This window comes from Alosa alosa, chromosome 1 (assembly GCF_017589495.1).
Source record: "Alosa alosa isolate M-15738 ecotype Scorff River chromosome 1, AALO_Geno_1.1, whole genome shotgun sequence".
NCBI classification, from domain to species: Eukaryota; Metazoa; Chordata; class Actinopteri; order Clupeiformes; family Clupeidae; genus Alosa; species Alosa alosa.
Window position 1 is genome coordinate 18,806,716 of NC_063189.1, and position 16,452 is coordinate 18,823,167.

The window sequence follows — 16,452 nt, forward strand, 5'->3', positions numbered from 1 at the left end:
CCCCTCGTGTGTCCACTTAAACATCAAGAAAGGATTACGAGAGGACATCAAGCTAGCGGTGGCGAGATGAAGCTTCATGAAGCCTTGAATGTTAAAAAGTGGTTCATATCAAGGCTTTGAATGTACTCTAGGGGGGTCAATGGCAACATGATGCAACAAAATGACTGATAACACAGGCGCATCTCAAACAATTAGAATGTCATGGAAAAAGTCCATTGCCTTGGCCAGACAGAAAGATTACAGGCTCAGGAAACCATGGCCGGTATTTTGACTTAAAGGAGAATTCTGGCGATTTTTCACACAGATCTCTATTTATTGAGGTCATCCAGTACTGTCAAGACGAAATAAAATGAAACAAATCAGTGCTACCTAGCTGGAGTTGCTGCAGCCAACAGCTAAAGCTACCAGGCAGCCACAGTGCTACACTCTAGGGACATCTTTTACATCATGCCCCCAGAGTCAGGGCCGGCTTAAGAAAGGGGGCTATGTGGGCTGCAGCCCCAGGCCTCGCCTCTAGGGGGCCTCAGGGAGCCTCATCGAACGTGCACATGACATGAGAACAAAAATCAGAGTGAGCACAGAAATAACTAGCAAAAATGTCCGGTCTAAAAAAGCAGCCAAGTGGGGCCAAAAAAAAGGGAAAGGATCTAAATGATGAAAGAAGATTAGAATTACTAAAGAATACTAGCCTGACATAGTCATACTCAATTCTAGTCAGAATATGAGTCTGATACTGCTCCATTGGGACATAATTATGGGGCGTGTTTCAACCGATACAGGGGGGGAATGCCTCTGCACTCAATTGGATAGACCTAACCAATCAGAGCAATGAAATAGCTTACCGTGAGGTATAGGAAGAAAACACACGAACCATCCTTCTTCTCCACAAATGCCTTAACATTGTTTTCTGGTCTTTTGTAAAAGTTAGTGCAGTCAATAACTCCTAGCCTACAACACTCATTGCCGAAATCTAAGAGATACAGGGTAGGCTATTAGGAAAAAACTCATAGCCTATATCCTCTCCGTTTTTAAATAATTCTGTTGAACACTGATATGCTAGGCTACATACATGTTAAACAGCTGGGTAAGGCTGTCGCAAATCCCTCGAACAGGTGGTCAATCAGAGATTTCAAACGAACGAGGGAACATGTCACAATGCAACAGCGCTGTTTTCCCTTGATGAAAGTGAAACCACGAGTTTTCCCACATCTCAACTTTGGCCAAAGTTTTTTTCAGAAATAATCGTTTTCAGTGATAAAACCTCATTAAATAATATGCATTTTTCCATATGGGGTCTTAAAAGCCATGTATCCTTCTAGCCACAGCGTTTTTGTTTCAAACATAAGCCTAATCTAAGCGTGCTCAGATGACGTGATAGACCAGGCGCTGTTGCTCACCTGTCCATCATCGTAAAGCCCGATTTGATTGGTCCGCCCGACCTAGGGCGAGCATAGTTGCTCCACAATGGAGCAATGCCAGACCGAACTTCCCGACCTCAAATGTTGTGGGCGGGACTAAGTTCGGAATGGCACCCAGGCTAAAAGAATTCACCAAAATGACCACGAATCCTTTGGCTAGCCAGCATGCTGCAGTGGATGCCCCCCACCACCACCACTACTAGCCAACCAAATGCAATTGCCATGACTAGCCAGACTTTGCAGACACAACTGATGCTGATCGAGAAGTGGAAGAGCCAGGTACAAGTTCACAATCAAAAGTTTGCATAGTGGTTCTGTTGCATTGGACATCAAAGCGCTGATGTGTCAGTGCGTGTCCCTTCGAGGGCGTGTCATGTGCGTCTAGGCCAGCGTTTCTCAAACTATGAGCCAGAGCCGCGGAGTGAAATTAGGCTATGCCCAGTGCTTCATCTGATATTTTGCTGCGCAAATGATCAAGGAACTACGGACCTACAGAAAAAGAAAACAAACATTTCTGCGATCAGAGGGGTATTTCAGAAAGGCAGAATTCCGCCGAGTTACATCCGGATGTGTTCGGACCGAGACCAGAAAGTTGCATATTCTGTTTTTCCGCGGAGAAGCACTAGAGGGAGACGCCCACCAAACGACCCAAAAAGTGCATCAGAACGACTCTCAACCTGCATAATTAAGGTCATTTTTGCTAAAATTGTTGCATAGGGCTTCTTTAAAGCTGTGTTTGCTAGGTATGGATGCCCAGAAGTGCTTGTCACGGACAATGGTCCACAATTTTCCTGTCACGAATTCGCTGTTTGTGCGAGATTATGAACAGTGACGTTCCTGACTAAAATTGACGTTCCTGAACCGGTTAGAACAAAAGAAATAAAGTTCCCGAACCGGTTAATAACGTTCCATGTCAGCTATCAATTAGCGATTATTTTTCCATTCCCAAATATCAGAAAGTTTCTCATTACCATTTCATTCATTTTTTTGGAATTAACTTTTTTATGTTTCATGTGTGAGGTGATGAGGGCTAATTATTTTAGGGTGTAGCATCAGCATGGCGTATCAGACAGAATAGCCTGGCATGAGATATGTGCGATACGGGGTTGTATGTTCACATTTTTGCACAAAGGAATAGATTTGTAGCACCAGCCACAAAATCTGTAGTATTGTTATAAAACCTTTAACATCTCTAAAAACAATCACAAGGTGGGCAGTTCATCACAGTTCATCACAGTTCATCTATTGCAACTAGACTTGAGGTCATGCACACCTGTAGGCTACATTGTATTTGGGAAAGGCAGTATCAGCATGATGTGTTGTTGTTGTTGTTTTTTAAAAAAATACAATAAAACAATCACTGTCAGTTCCATGCAGTTTTCAACAGCTATCAGGAAGAGAGGTCAGGTCATAGGTTTTTGTGAATGTGTCTTACTACATATGCAAGATTTTATTCATGTTTAGGCTAGTTTTATAGTATTTTCATTAGATTAGAGTATATTCAACTTTATTGTCATAGCACAAGTGAAATACCAGTAGCCTACAACAAAATACAGTTGTAGCCTACATCTAACCAGTGGTGCAAATGAGTAGGTCATGTCCAAAAGGGCATGCATGAAATGTGTCTAGACTGTTCCATAAACATACACATACAGTAGCTGAAGGTCTGTGGCTAAAGCAGCCCTAATGAAAGTGTTGTGAAGTTTTATGTTGCGCATGGATCATAAGCTGGGTTCAAATTTGACAGATAGAAGCGAACATTATCAGCAGACTTTCTTCCTTGATGTTTTAACTGAATGGTGGTGTCTGGGTTTTCAGTTCGTTTTAAACTAAAAAAAGCAAAGGAACAAGGCGATTGTCATAGACATTTAGAATGTACCTCGGCCTTGTCGGAAGAAACTTTCGCTTTAGGCACAACACTTGCTGGGCTCGGGAGAATAATTTGCAAGCTGTTGTAGGATTGTTTGGATAGCCTAGTATGTAGGCTACACACACGTGGGCATGCTTTTTAATCGTGTAGACTATTACTACCAAGTTGGAATCAAAGCACATCGATTGTCCTCTCTACCCTACACTTCAAACAAACAAACAAGTGTCTCATTCTCACACATATAGCCATAGGAAAAACTGTATCGCACCGGTGTTACGATGGTAGCCTATTCACACCAAAGATGAGCTGCAACATTCTATAAACCAGCAACTTGCTGCTACATTCTAAAACCTTGCAACTGTGACTAGACATGGTGAATATTTCGCGATGGCTTGCAACATGTTTGTAATTCACACCGCTGCAACACCTTTCTGCAACGGTTTTGTCTCGTTACGAATCTTTGGTGTGAATTGGGCCTTAATCATCCATAGCACAGAATGATTTTTTGTAGCAAATGCAACAAATATGTTTAGCTACAACCCTGAATACATCTCTCAAACTGCGCTCTAGAATCTTTGGTTTAAATCGGGATGTAGGCTAGGTCATCACAGGTGCGTTAATAAATCTACGTTGCGAATAGTAGACGCAAATTATTTGCGTAGACAAATTTATGTAATCGATTATGTCGACTACGTCGACTAATCGTCCCAGCTCTAGTCTAAATAATTTTTCTTAAAGCTACGTTGTGCTAGCCTAGAAATCTAGACGCACCCTAGCGGCAGCAAATTACATTTGCTGCCAGGGCTAGTCTAGCAACTCTCCGTTGGCTTGTGAGCTCGACAAATTAAACTTCTATCAGGCCAATCAAATCGAATTTCATGGGTAAATTCTTGGGGGAAATTCTCCCAGCAGTGAGATGGTATATTGCAACAGACTAACACTTCTAAAGATGAAGGCCGAAACATGGCTGCCACCGTACAGGCGACTCGTATGTATTCTGAATAGCAGATTCTACAATTACGTGAATACTTTTATTTATTGGTGGAAGCAGTTACACATTAATTGAGCACATATTTTGGAAAAAAAATGTGTTTTTGCTAAGAAACAATCCAAATTACACAATGTAGCTTTAAGTCTCTATCCTGTCATCAAACATTAAAAAGTACAATAGGCTGCATTACTGTATGTAAAGGGCATAACTGTAATTCTAACTATTATTCTAATTTCTGCCATGTTGTTTATTGTAAACAACTGAACACATATCCATATACTTCGTTCTTACATAGCACAATTGACAAATATGTAATATGTAATATAATATAAATCACAAATAGGGCAGGCTACATAGCTGTCGTTGCCAACCTCAATTGACCAAACCTGGTCAGGGCCCAATCAGTGCATTTGTTTCTCTTATATCATCAAACAATACAAAACCACAAAGCATTACAGAAGCATCACTGTAGTTCTTACACCCATCCAAAAGCCTATGCAACTAATAAATATGTGCAGGTAGGCTACATAGCTGCCATTGTGAACATCAATTGACCTCTCCGGAATAAGTCCCGCCTCCGAAACATCCGGATCCACCAAACTTCCGGTTGTCGAATGTCTATGGGAAATAACATGGCGTTTCGAAAAATCGTACCTGTCAAACTCTGTAGGTGGCAAAGTAGAAAAAGCTGGTGGGCTGATTGGCCTACATACTTATGCCATCTTAGTACAGCGGCTAAGGCCAGATTTTTACCAGAATCGTTCAGAAAGTACGAAACTTGATACAGGTATAGTACTACCCCTAGTGATCAAAAATTGAAATGGACCCAAACACATAGCACCCCCTAGTGGCCCCTATCTTGACTTCAAATATGGCCACCAAAATATGCCCTTTTTTTCTGCATTTATAATGCTATGCTGCTTTTAACACATAATATGACGTGTCTATAGCCATCTTTCAGCATTATGAAATACATAATGAGACAATCATGCATAATTAAAATGGCAGACATGTTGGATTTTAAGGAAGTAGCCATACATTCTGATACTGAACCGGTCAAAAACTGGAGTGCGGTAGGAGCCCTGCCAGAGCCCTACAAAATGACCTCCTTCAAGCCGCTGGTGTGAATGTCTCTGACCACACTGTCAGACTTGACATGAAGGTGGCCTGAGGGCCCGATGGCCTCATGAAGGACCTATGCTCACTGCCCAGCACCGTGCAGCTGAATTGGCATTGGCCATAGAATACAAAATTGGCAGGTTCGCCGCCCTGTGCTTTTCAAAAATGAGACCAGGTTCACCCTGAGCACATGTGACGTCTAAAGATGTCTTGGAGAATGTAATGCTGTCAGCAACATCATTCAGCATGCTGGTTTGGTGGTGGGCCAGTGATGGTCTGTGGAGGGATATCCTTGGAAGGACGCACACACCTCTACAGGCAAGACAACTGCACTCTAACTGCTCTTAGGCATCAGGATGAAAACTTCAGACCCATTGTCTGACCCTGTATTGGTGCAGTGGGCCCCACACTCCCCTGACTTGGCCATGTCCACATCTGGGAGCAGATCCCCCAGGACACCATCCGCCGTTTTATTAGAAGCATGCCCCGATGCCATCAAGCATGTCGGGGTCATACGAACTACTGAGTACCATCATGAGTTGCTGCGCTGAAATTCAAGCAAAAAAGGACTAGCTTGCCGCGTAATTTTTTCCACTTGGATTTTCGGGGGGGTCTTTAAATTCAGTCCTCTGGGGATTGATAATTTTCATTCCCAAATAACTAAGTTGCATCCTTTTGTTCCTAACATATTGCCCAGTCCATATCAGTTTGAATCCTACCTCACAGGATGCCCGTTTAACATATCATGGCTTGGACAGCTGTCCGCAGTACTGGGCCCCCTTCTATTTGCTATCCACACCACTTCTTTGGGACAGATTATCCATTCGACACAGCTTCTCATACCACTGCTATGCAGATGACACACAGCTTTATCTGTTCTTTCCACCTGACCCCTTGGTCTCGGGATGGACCTCAGATTGCCTTTCAGACATATCTACATGGATGAAGGCACACCACCTCCAGCTAAACCTCTCAAAAACCAAACTGCTGGTCCTCCCAGCTAAACCTACTGCTCCCACCTACTCAAATGCCCTCATACAGGCATATATGCTACCCCCTGACCGTTGCGCTCTTCAGACATACATCATCTAGCTCTGCCACCGGTACACTCAGGTCAGATCAAACTTTTTTCATCTGTTGTTCCTCATTGGTAGAACGCGCTACCAGTTCCTACTAGAGCAGGGACATCCCTCTCCATCTTCAAAAAACTCCTGAAGACCCAGCTCTTCAGAGAATATCTCCTCTCGTAGCACTACTTACAACTAGCTAATTCTAGCACTTACCACCTGACTTGACTGTATAAAAACAGCACTCACTGATGCACTTTTCCCTATTGTACTTTACCTTTTTGAATTGTTTTAAATTGTTCTAGAATTGTTTTAAAAACGTTAAAGGTGCCATGTGTAATGTCCGCCAAAAAATCAATTCATACTCCACATTCCATAAAAGATGGGGCAGTATACCTCCAGAAAGTGAGTTGGTCTACCCTAGAGTAACAACCAAGACACGTGTATTGCAGTTTGGCTGGCGGTTATGTTGCCCACATACCACCTCCCATGGCCGAAACTGGTATTAGGACACCTGTCGGGCTGTGGCTAGTAATTTAGCATGCTAATTTAGATTGATCTCTCTGCAGCACTATACCTTGTCATTTTTTTAATGACATCATCGCCCTTATTTCTTCTCATTCTTTTGATGCGTGTAGCTCATTTTTTGGATATTTTTACCTCAATTCTTACACATGGTACCTTTAAACTGTTTACCAGGTTTTAAGTCGCTTTGGCTAAAAATGCGTCAGCCAAATGTAATGTAATGTAATTTGGATTCCCATTGATAGATGATAGTCTATATTTTGTCTATATGACTATATGATAGTCTATATTTTCACATTTGGTATCCGCTATATTGGATTTCAAAATGGCCAACATCAAGTTTGTTTGGAAATCGTGTCAATAGTTTCCTTGACCCTAAAAATTGAGTGTTAGAACTTAAAATACTTTTTTTATCTTGTTTAATTTTGAAGTTGTATCAACAATTCTATTAAGAATGGTAGCCATATTTGAATTCAAGATGGTGGCCACTAGGGGGCGCTATGTGTTTTTTAATTTTTGATCACTAGGGGTAATAGTATAACTGTGCCAAGTTTCATGCTTTCTGCAAAAACTGAACGATTCCAGTGCTTAGCCGCTGTACTATTTGGTTTCCATTGGATTTTTTGATTGTCGGTGCCGTTAAAGTAGTAAACGATTATTAATGCTAACCGGGAGCTAGTTCCGATGTACGCGGGCGGAGGAGGGCGTTAGATCTCGCTCACAACCAGTCACAACCTAACGTGATGGTCATTTTCACGTGTGATTCACGAGTGATTTCAGTAAATCGTTTGCAAGGTTCAGCCTCTTTTCAACACGACTTAACTTTGGTTTGACTGTGCTGAAAGTTTGTTGGCTGTTATTGAGATATTTGAAAAAGAAAAAAATCGTCGACAAAGACACTAAAGCCATGACGAGATGAGATTTTTTTTTCACGAAAAACAGATAATGATAAGCAGACTAGGAATCAGAGGCAGTCGTATTGAGTCGATAGCTTTATTTTGCATGACCTTGATCAGAACAGTAACATTTTCAGAATGTATTAACAACCTATCAAACATGATGATTTCACACAGGGTTAAGTGCCACCTCCGTAGACAGGCTCTGGTGTCACAAACTCCATTTCGGTGAAGAGAAACTATGAAACATTGCCGTTGCTATGCAACCTTGACTCGGGGAGTCGCGGCGTCTGAAGCGTGCGTTAGGCTTAGTGCTTCTTACTGATATATTTCTACTTTAACGGCACCGACAATCAAAAAGTGGCAGAAGTGTGTAGGCCAATCGGCCCACCATTTTTTTCTACTTCGCCACCTACAGATGTTTGACAGGTATGATATTTCAAAACACCATGTTATTTCCCATAGACATTTGACGCCCGGAAGTTGGGTGGATCCGGATGTTTCGGAGGCGGGACTTATTCCGGAGAGGTCTATTGGCCAAACATGGTCAGGGCCCAATCAGTTCATTTTTGTCTCTCTTATGTCACCAGACAATACAAATCCACAATGGTGTGTACATAGCTACCATTGGGAATATTAAAGGTACTCTAAGCGATGCCACGCGTTTTTTAAGCTAAAACATTTTATGTCACTTACTGCAAACATCACCTAACAACCGCTAGCTGTCTGTGTCCTGAATACACTGTAAAAAAATGATCTCTGTGGACAGCCCAGGCTCCAAAAATGGCAACAAAAACAACCTGGGCAAACCTAGCCCATAAAAACATAACAAACTGTTCCAGCAAATCACAGACGAGATGCGCGTTTAGGAGATTTTCAATTGCATGGGAGCAGCACATGAGGGAGGGGGAGGAAGTAGCAAGCTAGCTCTCCGTTTTGTTTGAAAGTCAACAGAAGTGTTGTTACCCAGAATCGCTTAGAGCACCTTTAAACTTATACACAAATTTCCAAAACCTTGTCAGGGCCCAGAGGGAAATGAAAAAAGATTCTGACTGTACAGCTGGCAGCAAGCTTCTCTATGATATTTCTACCGATGAGTAAAAGTGAAAACTTGCTGTGCAGGTTTGAAACAAGGGGTTTGGCACATAAATAACTGCACCTGGAGCTGGACTTTTGTGATAAAATAGTATTGTTCAGACAGACATTCTTGGCCCCTACAGTGTGTACCCCCAAACTACCAAACTACCGCTGCGCCCAGAAGAAATGTTGCCATCTTGTATTTATCTCAAATACAGTAGATATGGAGTAAAAAGAATAGATCAATCGGAAAAATCAATCATTTTACAGTTTGAGAATAATCTGAAAAACACAAGAAAAACATTTAATTATGCTTTGGGCCTTCATTTCATCACAATCACAATTCCAGGAGATGTATGATGGGTGAACTGCAGCAGTGGCCTCATTCTGCAGCTTTCTTCCTCACTGTGGCATAGAGGCCAGGGTCTGGTGTCAGGTCCTCCTCACTTTAGCATAGAGGCATGAGTCTGGCTGAGGGGGATCCTGCATGGAGCAGATGGTGGAGGATGCAAAGAGACATTAGAGAGAGATTCCCTACACCCTACACATTTCAGGAGTCAACAAGGCTGATTTATTGTTTTGTGTCGTCTTGTCACCATAGCTACACTGTTGTCTGTACACTGTAGTGAACCTTTCCAGTGGTGTGTCTCGCGTGTTTGCGTAGCAGAACACCTAATGCTAGTTGGAGTACCAAACAGGCTGCTGTGTTTAGATGCAAATGCTATTTGTTTGGCCTTTGCCTTTTTTGTAAAAGTTACTGATAAATAGTATATTTCAACAACCTATGTTAGCAAGTGAACGTTCTACAACTGTCTACAAAGTAGTTATTTTGATAATTAAGTGCAATTCTACAGGGGCACAGCTGACATTTTGGGTGTCATGTTTATGACTGTGCTGTGTTGCAGCAGTGATCATAAACATATAGGCTAGGCTATGCATGCATTCAGTACACCTGCTGTACATTAAACACAAAGGCATAAAAAATGTGCTGCACATTCTGCATTTTAATACAAGATCCTGTAATAAAAATAGACTTGTTAGTAAATGAGTGCATCCTGTCCCCTATGGGTCTGGCCACAGCACCTCATCAACATCGCAGCTCATGTTCCCTCACAAATCTCATCCAAATGAGAATAAATAACAGACCTATTCTCTAATACCACAAAGGTCTCAGACCTGTGCTGGGTACACTACTATACTACTATTACAGCATGCTGAACCTGAACCTCTACAAATTTGTGTTGATTTTGGATAAAACTGTCACCTAAATGCTAAGTGTCACTTTACTTTTATTTGTAAATGTTTACCTGAGGAACGACTCCTCCATTACTGCTGGGGTTTTTGAGTGGATCCAGAGAGGATGTGTCTACATCAAGGGTGTGCAGACAGATCTACAGGCACATGATGACAGGGTTGTGTTGGGTTATAGGGATCTATAGAGCCTCATTAAATGACTAGCATATTCAACATACAGTATGATTCCTTGAGTTATCAACATGATACATTATATTGATGCAGACCTGTCTATGTAGAGTTTTTTCCTAATTACTAAATATGGATAAGTGTCTGTGTGGGTTCACCTCATCATAAGGACTCTCCTCAGCTGCAGCTGGCTGTGTATCCTGCACAGTGCTGTATGTGGAGCCTCCTGGATCAGAGAAACCTAGAGCTGAAGACGGCTACACACAGACACAGAGACACACCAGCACTGTGAGTCCAATTACTGACAGAAAGAGTTACAATAATGGACAATGGGTTTCATTTAAATCAGTCTTAAGTGCAGGGAGCTATGTGGGTTCCTATCGTAGAAATATCATTTCATATTTGTGGCTGTGACAAGATGAGGTCGGAAAAGTTCTGCTTACCGTGACCTCAGCGTATTCTGTTTGAGTTGGACCTGTAAGTATATGATGAATATCACTTCTCTTTCAAAGCCCCAATGAAGGTTATATGATGCTACAAATGCCTCTGTGCCTGTAGAGATGTATAAATGTAGGAATCTCTCTTTACCTGTTGCTGTTCCTGCTGCACCACCTCGGCTCCTTTGTCGATACACAAATATAGCAGCACCAGCAACGAACACTATAGCAATAGCTTTGATCGCAGGGATCACAATCATAGTTATGGGGGGAGTTTCTGAGGGTGTAGAAGGGAATGGAATAGAAATGTCATTGCCTTCATCACTCTGCACCCTGGCTGTACACTCATGCTGCTTTCGAGATGTCTCGTAAATTCGCCACCCGAGTTGGAAAGTGTAAATTACACAGCTTTCTTGCGACATTTTGGGCAGGCACACCCACTTTACCTCGGAGTACTTGAGGGTACCCCGAGGTGGACGTACGACCTTACAACAAACATGGCTGCGCCCATAGTTTGAGATGAGATGACATGTATTTTTTTGCATATGTACTGTGTTGGTCATGTTAAAGTTGTATAATGCTCTTACACACTAGATTACATTGCTGCTTCAATCCGGTCACTAATTCATGCATAACACGGTCTTGCTGTGCCTGCAATACAATGTAACAATTTGTTTTCCAGCCGTTTAGCTAGAGGCTACATGTAGCACAAAACAATAACAATGACTAGCCTCCTGCTAATGCCCCTCGTGGCTCGAGAGAAAGGCGTTCCTAGCCACTCATTGGTACATGTTGTACGGGTTCGTGTACGATGATTTACGAGACATCTCGAAAGCAGCATCACAGTATGGCAAGCACTTTCTCAATGTTGTGCCGAGATAAGGATGCACTCACACACATGGGTGCATACGTAAATTTGCATTCAGTTGGTCCACCACCCTCACTCGCGCTGTTTTACAGAAATAGCCATGTTTCCCCTTTCAAAAAAGAAATACTTTACGAATGAAATACTTTTCGTTGTTAGACTATCAAAAGCGGCTGTTCACTTTGTGTGAATGACGCTATTTTATGCGCCTTCCAGATTATTCTGTAATTGGAAGCCAATCTGTCTGCATGCTTAAAACTAAGGTTAACTAAAAGGTTCAGTGGGGTTAACTAACTTACAGTATAGCAAACCTTCAGCAATTCAAGTATAGTTTACTTGATTTAAATTATGTTTACCTTTCCAACTCAAAGTACACAGATTTTAGGCAAGTAATCTCAAAAGACAAAATCAACCAAACAACTGAGTTATAATTACTAAACTTTTTAAGTAAGGGTAGCCGTAAGATTTAACTTCACAGTTGTGCTATTTCACTGTACCTAGTGTGCTTTTCGTTGTAATAAATAAATCCTGATTTCATTTTCTCAAGCCCTGATACACACACTATTAAAATGAATGTGTTGTCCCTATCTGGACACAGATGTAAAGTTGTGTTGTTTTCAACAAATTTGTTTTAAGAGTTCAACATTCTCTTCTTCTTCCTCATCATTATAATCAATAATCACTCTTACAAATATGTAGTGGGAAGAATGTTCATTTGCAATCAGTCTGATGTCCCATGTCTGATGTTGTTTTGAACAATCAACTAAATGACCAAAATAAAATGTGTTTTGTCCCAGATGATGTCATGTGTATGAACTTCTCCATCTCTTTCTTACTTGCATCACTTGAACACAGAGGTTTAATTCGCAAGGTAGCATGTTTCCAGCTGACTGGGTTGCTATAGTTACAGAGGACAACACCTCTGACTGAGAGGGTGAGGGTGGAGTCAGTGGAGGCTCCTTCCTTTGGAGAGCAGCTGCTGCTGTTACAGGTGGAGGTCAGAGAGAGGTCACGACCTCTACAGATCACCGTCACATTACAGGAGTCACTGCTGGACCCGTTAGAGACAACAGACATGACAGGGGCCTCCACTGGATCTGAAACAAACAAACACACACACACACATTGCACCATATGACAGAGCTGGAAAATGACCATCTCATTTTTCTATTAGCATTATCGCACTCACCCAGAACATAGAGTCTGATCTCAGCCAGAACTTCTGTCTCTCTAGTACTGATCTCTCCTCTGTAGAGTCCACTCTCATTCTTCTGCAGGTTCTTCAGCTCCAGAGAGAAGGTCTCCTTATTAAACTCCACTCTGTCTCTATGGGTGAATACTATAAGAGTGCCTTTGTGAGGTACATATTTCATTATTTTAACTAGGCCAAAGTGCCACTGTATGATTTCTATAATCTCCTCCAGCTGCTGGTGTTGCTGGAACTCCAGAGTGATGGATCCTCCAGTTGGTCTGAACACAGAGGACTCAGGAGACCCAGCTGTGAAGAGATTGAAGATTAAACATAAGCAGTGGTGCGCAACATAGTCAGTGCTGCACTGAAAGCTGTTGTTAGCACAGGCGCAGCTGAGGAGGTCACTCTTTGCTTTCTTTTTGAAGAACCTGATGAAATCAATATGTTATGTGTTTCATATCTGTCCTGTTGTTTTTTATTTCTTTTCGTACTTGTCTTTATCTATAAATGACTTCAGGTGGGTAAACTCTGACTGTGCTAAGGGTATATCCCTTATGAATACTAGATTACAAGCACTACTGTTGCCAAACAACCAAACATCTACCATACAAATTAATTGGAAATTAATTTGCAGACATGGTCATAAAATCATGGTTTACCAAATTTCCCTCACGGGATCAAAAGAGTATATATACTTATACTCAAATCTCTAAGAAGAGTTGACAAGGTCTATACAGCATCACAGATGTAGGAACAGTCCAAACAAGTCTAGAAGAGTCAAGTATTAGAACAACCATCCTGTCTGTAGGATGTAGATATTAGAACTACTAATCCGTCTGCAGGATGTAGATATTAGAACAACTAACCTGTCTGTAGGATGTAGGCTATATACTGTATATTAGAACAACTAATCTGTCTGTAGGATGTGGATATTGGAACAACTAACCTGTCTGTAGGATGTAGACAGGGTGCGATTTGTAGGGGGGGACAACATTTATCCCCCTCTGCCCCTCATATTGATTAATGCTACTTCATATAAGTAAAGCGCTGCAATGTGAGAACAGTCTATAGGCTAGCCTACATAATAATCTGACATCAGAAACGCACCGTCACCGTCAGCACTGATTTCGGCCTTCAACTTCATTTGGCCTTGATCGTGCAGGACATTTCAGAATGTCGAGTGTGTAATCCATCATAAATGGCTAGGTTCAATGGAAAAGTTAGCTGGACAAATGAAAGAAAACGAGAAGGATTCAGTGAAGCATAATAATGTTTTAGAACCTTCAAAATTAGAAAACTGATGCAACTGAGATGGAGGACAACTGCACGTAGAGTAGAACGTAGGCCGATTGTCCGAAGGAACTTACATTAAATGAGGAGATATTTGCTGAATGTCACAAAAAGTGTTTCAGAAATTGTTTGGCATCGCTTATTCAATGGCTCTCTACCGAAACACCTGTAGTTTGCGGAGGACGAACGAGAAGGCACTCGTTTGATAAATCAGCCAGTAGTAGACAAATAACTTTTAGAAATAATCTGAACTGCAAAAACGAATGTTGGTGTGTATTCTAGCGGGTGTTTTAACAGCTGCAAGAAATAGAAGCTTCATGGTCTTTATGTTCTGGTTCGTAAATTATTTTAATAAAACTTTAAGTTGCCCTATAACTTTACTCTCCAAACTCTTCACTGCACTGTAGGCAATTAACTGACAGTATGATAGGCTATTTATTATCTGTAGGCTACAATAAACACATTTATTTTTTCAACTTTTGCAATATTACGCACTTGGCTACTGAACGCAAATCAGCAGGAGAGAGAATGCACGTAGCCTACGCAGCGTGTAGCGCAATGTGTAGGCTATTTGGTTACCAACTAACACTGTTAGCCAATTCACTAACTTAAGACTTCAGTGCCATCATATACAACGTTTTTTTACACAACAAATACAGAAAGGATGGAGGCAGCAAAAGTAGAGAAGTCATTTCAGATGGGGCAAGAACAAGGTGAATTTGTATGCTTGTCAAAACGTAGTCCCACCCTGCATTAGAGAAGCTGATCATCATACCAAGCACACTCGCTGTTTAAAGTCATACACCACGGTAAACTAAAACTAAAATGTTACAAAGGTGGCAAAAATAATATAGGCTATGAATCGTTCGTTCGTTCCTTTTTTTTTTTTTTTTTTTTTTTTGGGGGGGGGGGTTATAAACTTATTCAAAATCATCCCCTGGTTTTTACACAAATCGCACCCTGGATGTAGATATTAGAACAACTAACCTGTCTGTAGGATGTAGATCACAAGAAATTGCAAAGTAGAGAGATGCATCTCCATTTTACTGTGTAAGAAACAAGTGTGTTTCTAAAGCAGGAAAGATTGAAACTAACAGGAAATGTCATGGCCTATGGCTTAACCTATTGAGGAGTGAATTATTTTCCTGGTTCCTTCTAAAATTCTATGCAAACAATATATAGTTTCAGTGTTATTTATACAGTCTATGGGGGAAATCTCGCATTGTCGCATCATAATACGGAACTCTTGGATTGCAAACATTCTAATCACATATTTGTGACCGTTACTCGGTTAACCTGTAACAGGTTAATATATGAGGCAGAGATAGCTGTGGTCAAATGGGCTCCTGAGATCAACCAGAAATAGTACAGCACAGAAGCCAGACACCAACCACATGTCACCAAGTGTGGAAGAACAGAGTCTCAAACACAGAATCTGCAGAGAGAGAATGGCCTAACTAATGACACCTTGAGAGGCAGTGACCTGTGGTCAAATACCCACCCTTTAGAAAGAAAGATGAAAACTCCACAGACATCAACATGATCAGCCGATAACTCTGGAGTGTTGTCTTCTCTTCTCCCAGGATCAAAAACACATGAACTTGTTCACTAACTATGTTGTTGGTGCTTTGTTTTGTAGGGACCCTGAGCAAGCTACTGACGAGGTTTGGTGCTGTTTTCAACAATATATGGTTAAACAATGCTATTTGTGAAGCATTTGGCTCACTGCCCCTGACCAATCCACTGTTTGCAATTTGGGTCTATAACATATACTGGGCCAAGCTCTGTAGTGGTTGATCAACAAAAAATACTGTCTTCACGGCTTATTTGATGTGTTTTAATGCAGAAAAACACCCTGGGGTCAATTTTTGCTTTACACTTTAATTTCAGTCATCACTGAACACACTGCAGAAACGAGTCACACAGCAGGTACTTTATATAGCTGTGTTTGGCTGTATCTATTAGTGTGTGTGGTGTGGTATGTGTGTGTGTGTGTGTGTGTGTGTGTGTGTGTGTGTGTGTGTGTACTTGTGTGTGTGCACGCAGTTAGACCTAGTGCCTTTATCAGTCACCATTAAGCTCAGTCAAGCCGGTACAGTGCTGATGTACACAATAACTGCAGATCTCACACACACACACACACACACACACACACACACACACACACACACACACACACACACACACACACACACAAACTCTCTTCTGGTCATTAGTCTCCAAGGTCGAGGCAAAGTGTGTGGGCCTGAATAAACACTTTGAAAACAACCAACAGGGGCCTAC

At 41.6% G+C, this 16,452-nt stretch overlaps 1 protein-coding gene across 1 annotated transcript; it reads right to left on the reverse strand.

The window, feature by feature from the left end:
* Window positions 1-9,285: 9,285 nt before the first annotated feature.
* Window positions 9,286-15,327, reverse strand: LOC125301557 (SLAM family member 7-like). The gene is made up of 8 exons (XM_048254102.1): window positions 15,157-15,327; window positions 12,877-13,185; window positions 12,524-12,784; window positions 10,974-11,099; window positions 10,829-10,860; window positions 10,544-10,642; window positions 10,271-10,354; window positions 9,286-9,446 (listed from the first exon to the last, which is right to left on the reverse strand). The coding sequence occupies exons 1-8, from the start codon at window positions 15,209-15,211 to the stop codon at window positions 9,396-9,398; spliced, it is 1,017 nt and encodes a 338-aa protein (XP_048110059.1). The 5' UTR covers window positions 15,212-15,327; the 3' UTR covers window positions 9,286-9,395.
* Window positions 15,328-16,452: the final 1,125 nt, after the last annotated feature.

Bases quoted from the DNA above. Each gene is read 5' to 3' on its own strand.
- LOC125301557 (XM_048254102.1), bottom strand. From the start codon at position 15,211: ATGGAGATGCATCTCTCTACTTTGCAATTTCTTGTGATCTACATCCTA. The intron at 10,643-10,828 runs GTAAGCAGAACT...GTCTGTGTGTAG, and splicing joins CAGAATACGCTGAGGTCACG to CCGTCTTCAGCTCTAGGTTT. The intron at 10,355-10,543 runs GTGAACCCACAC...ATGTGCCTGTAG, and splicing joins AGGAGAGTCCTTATGATGAG to ATCTGTCTGCACACCCTTGA.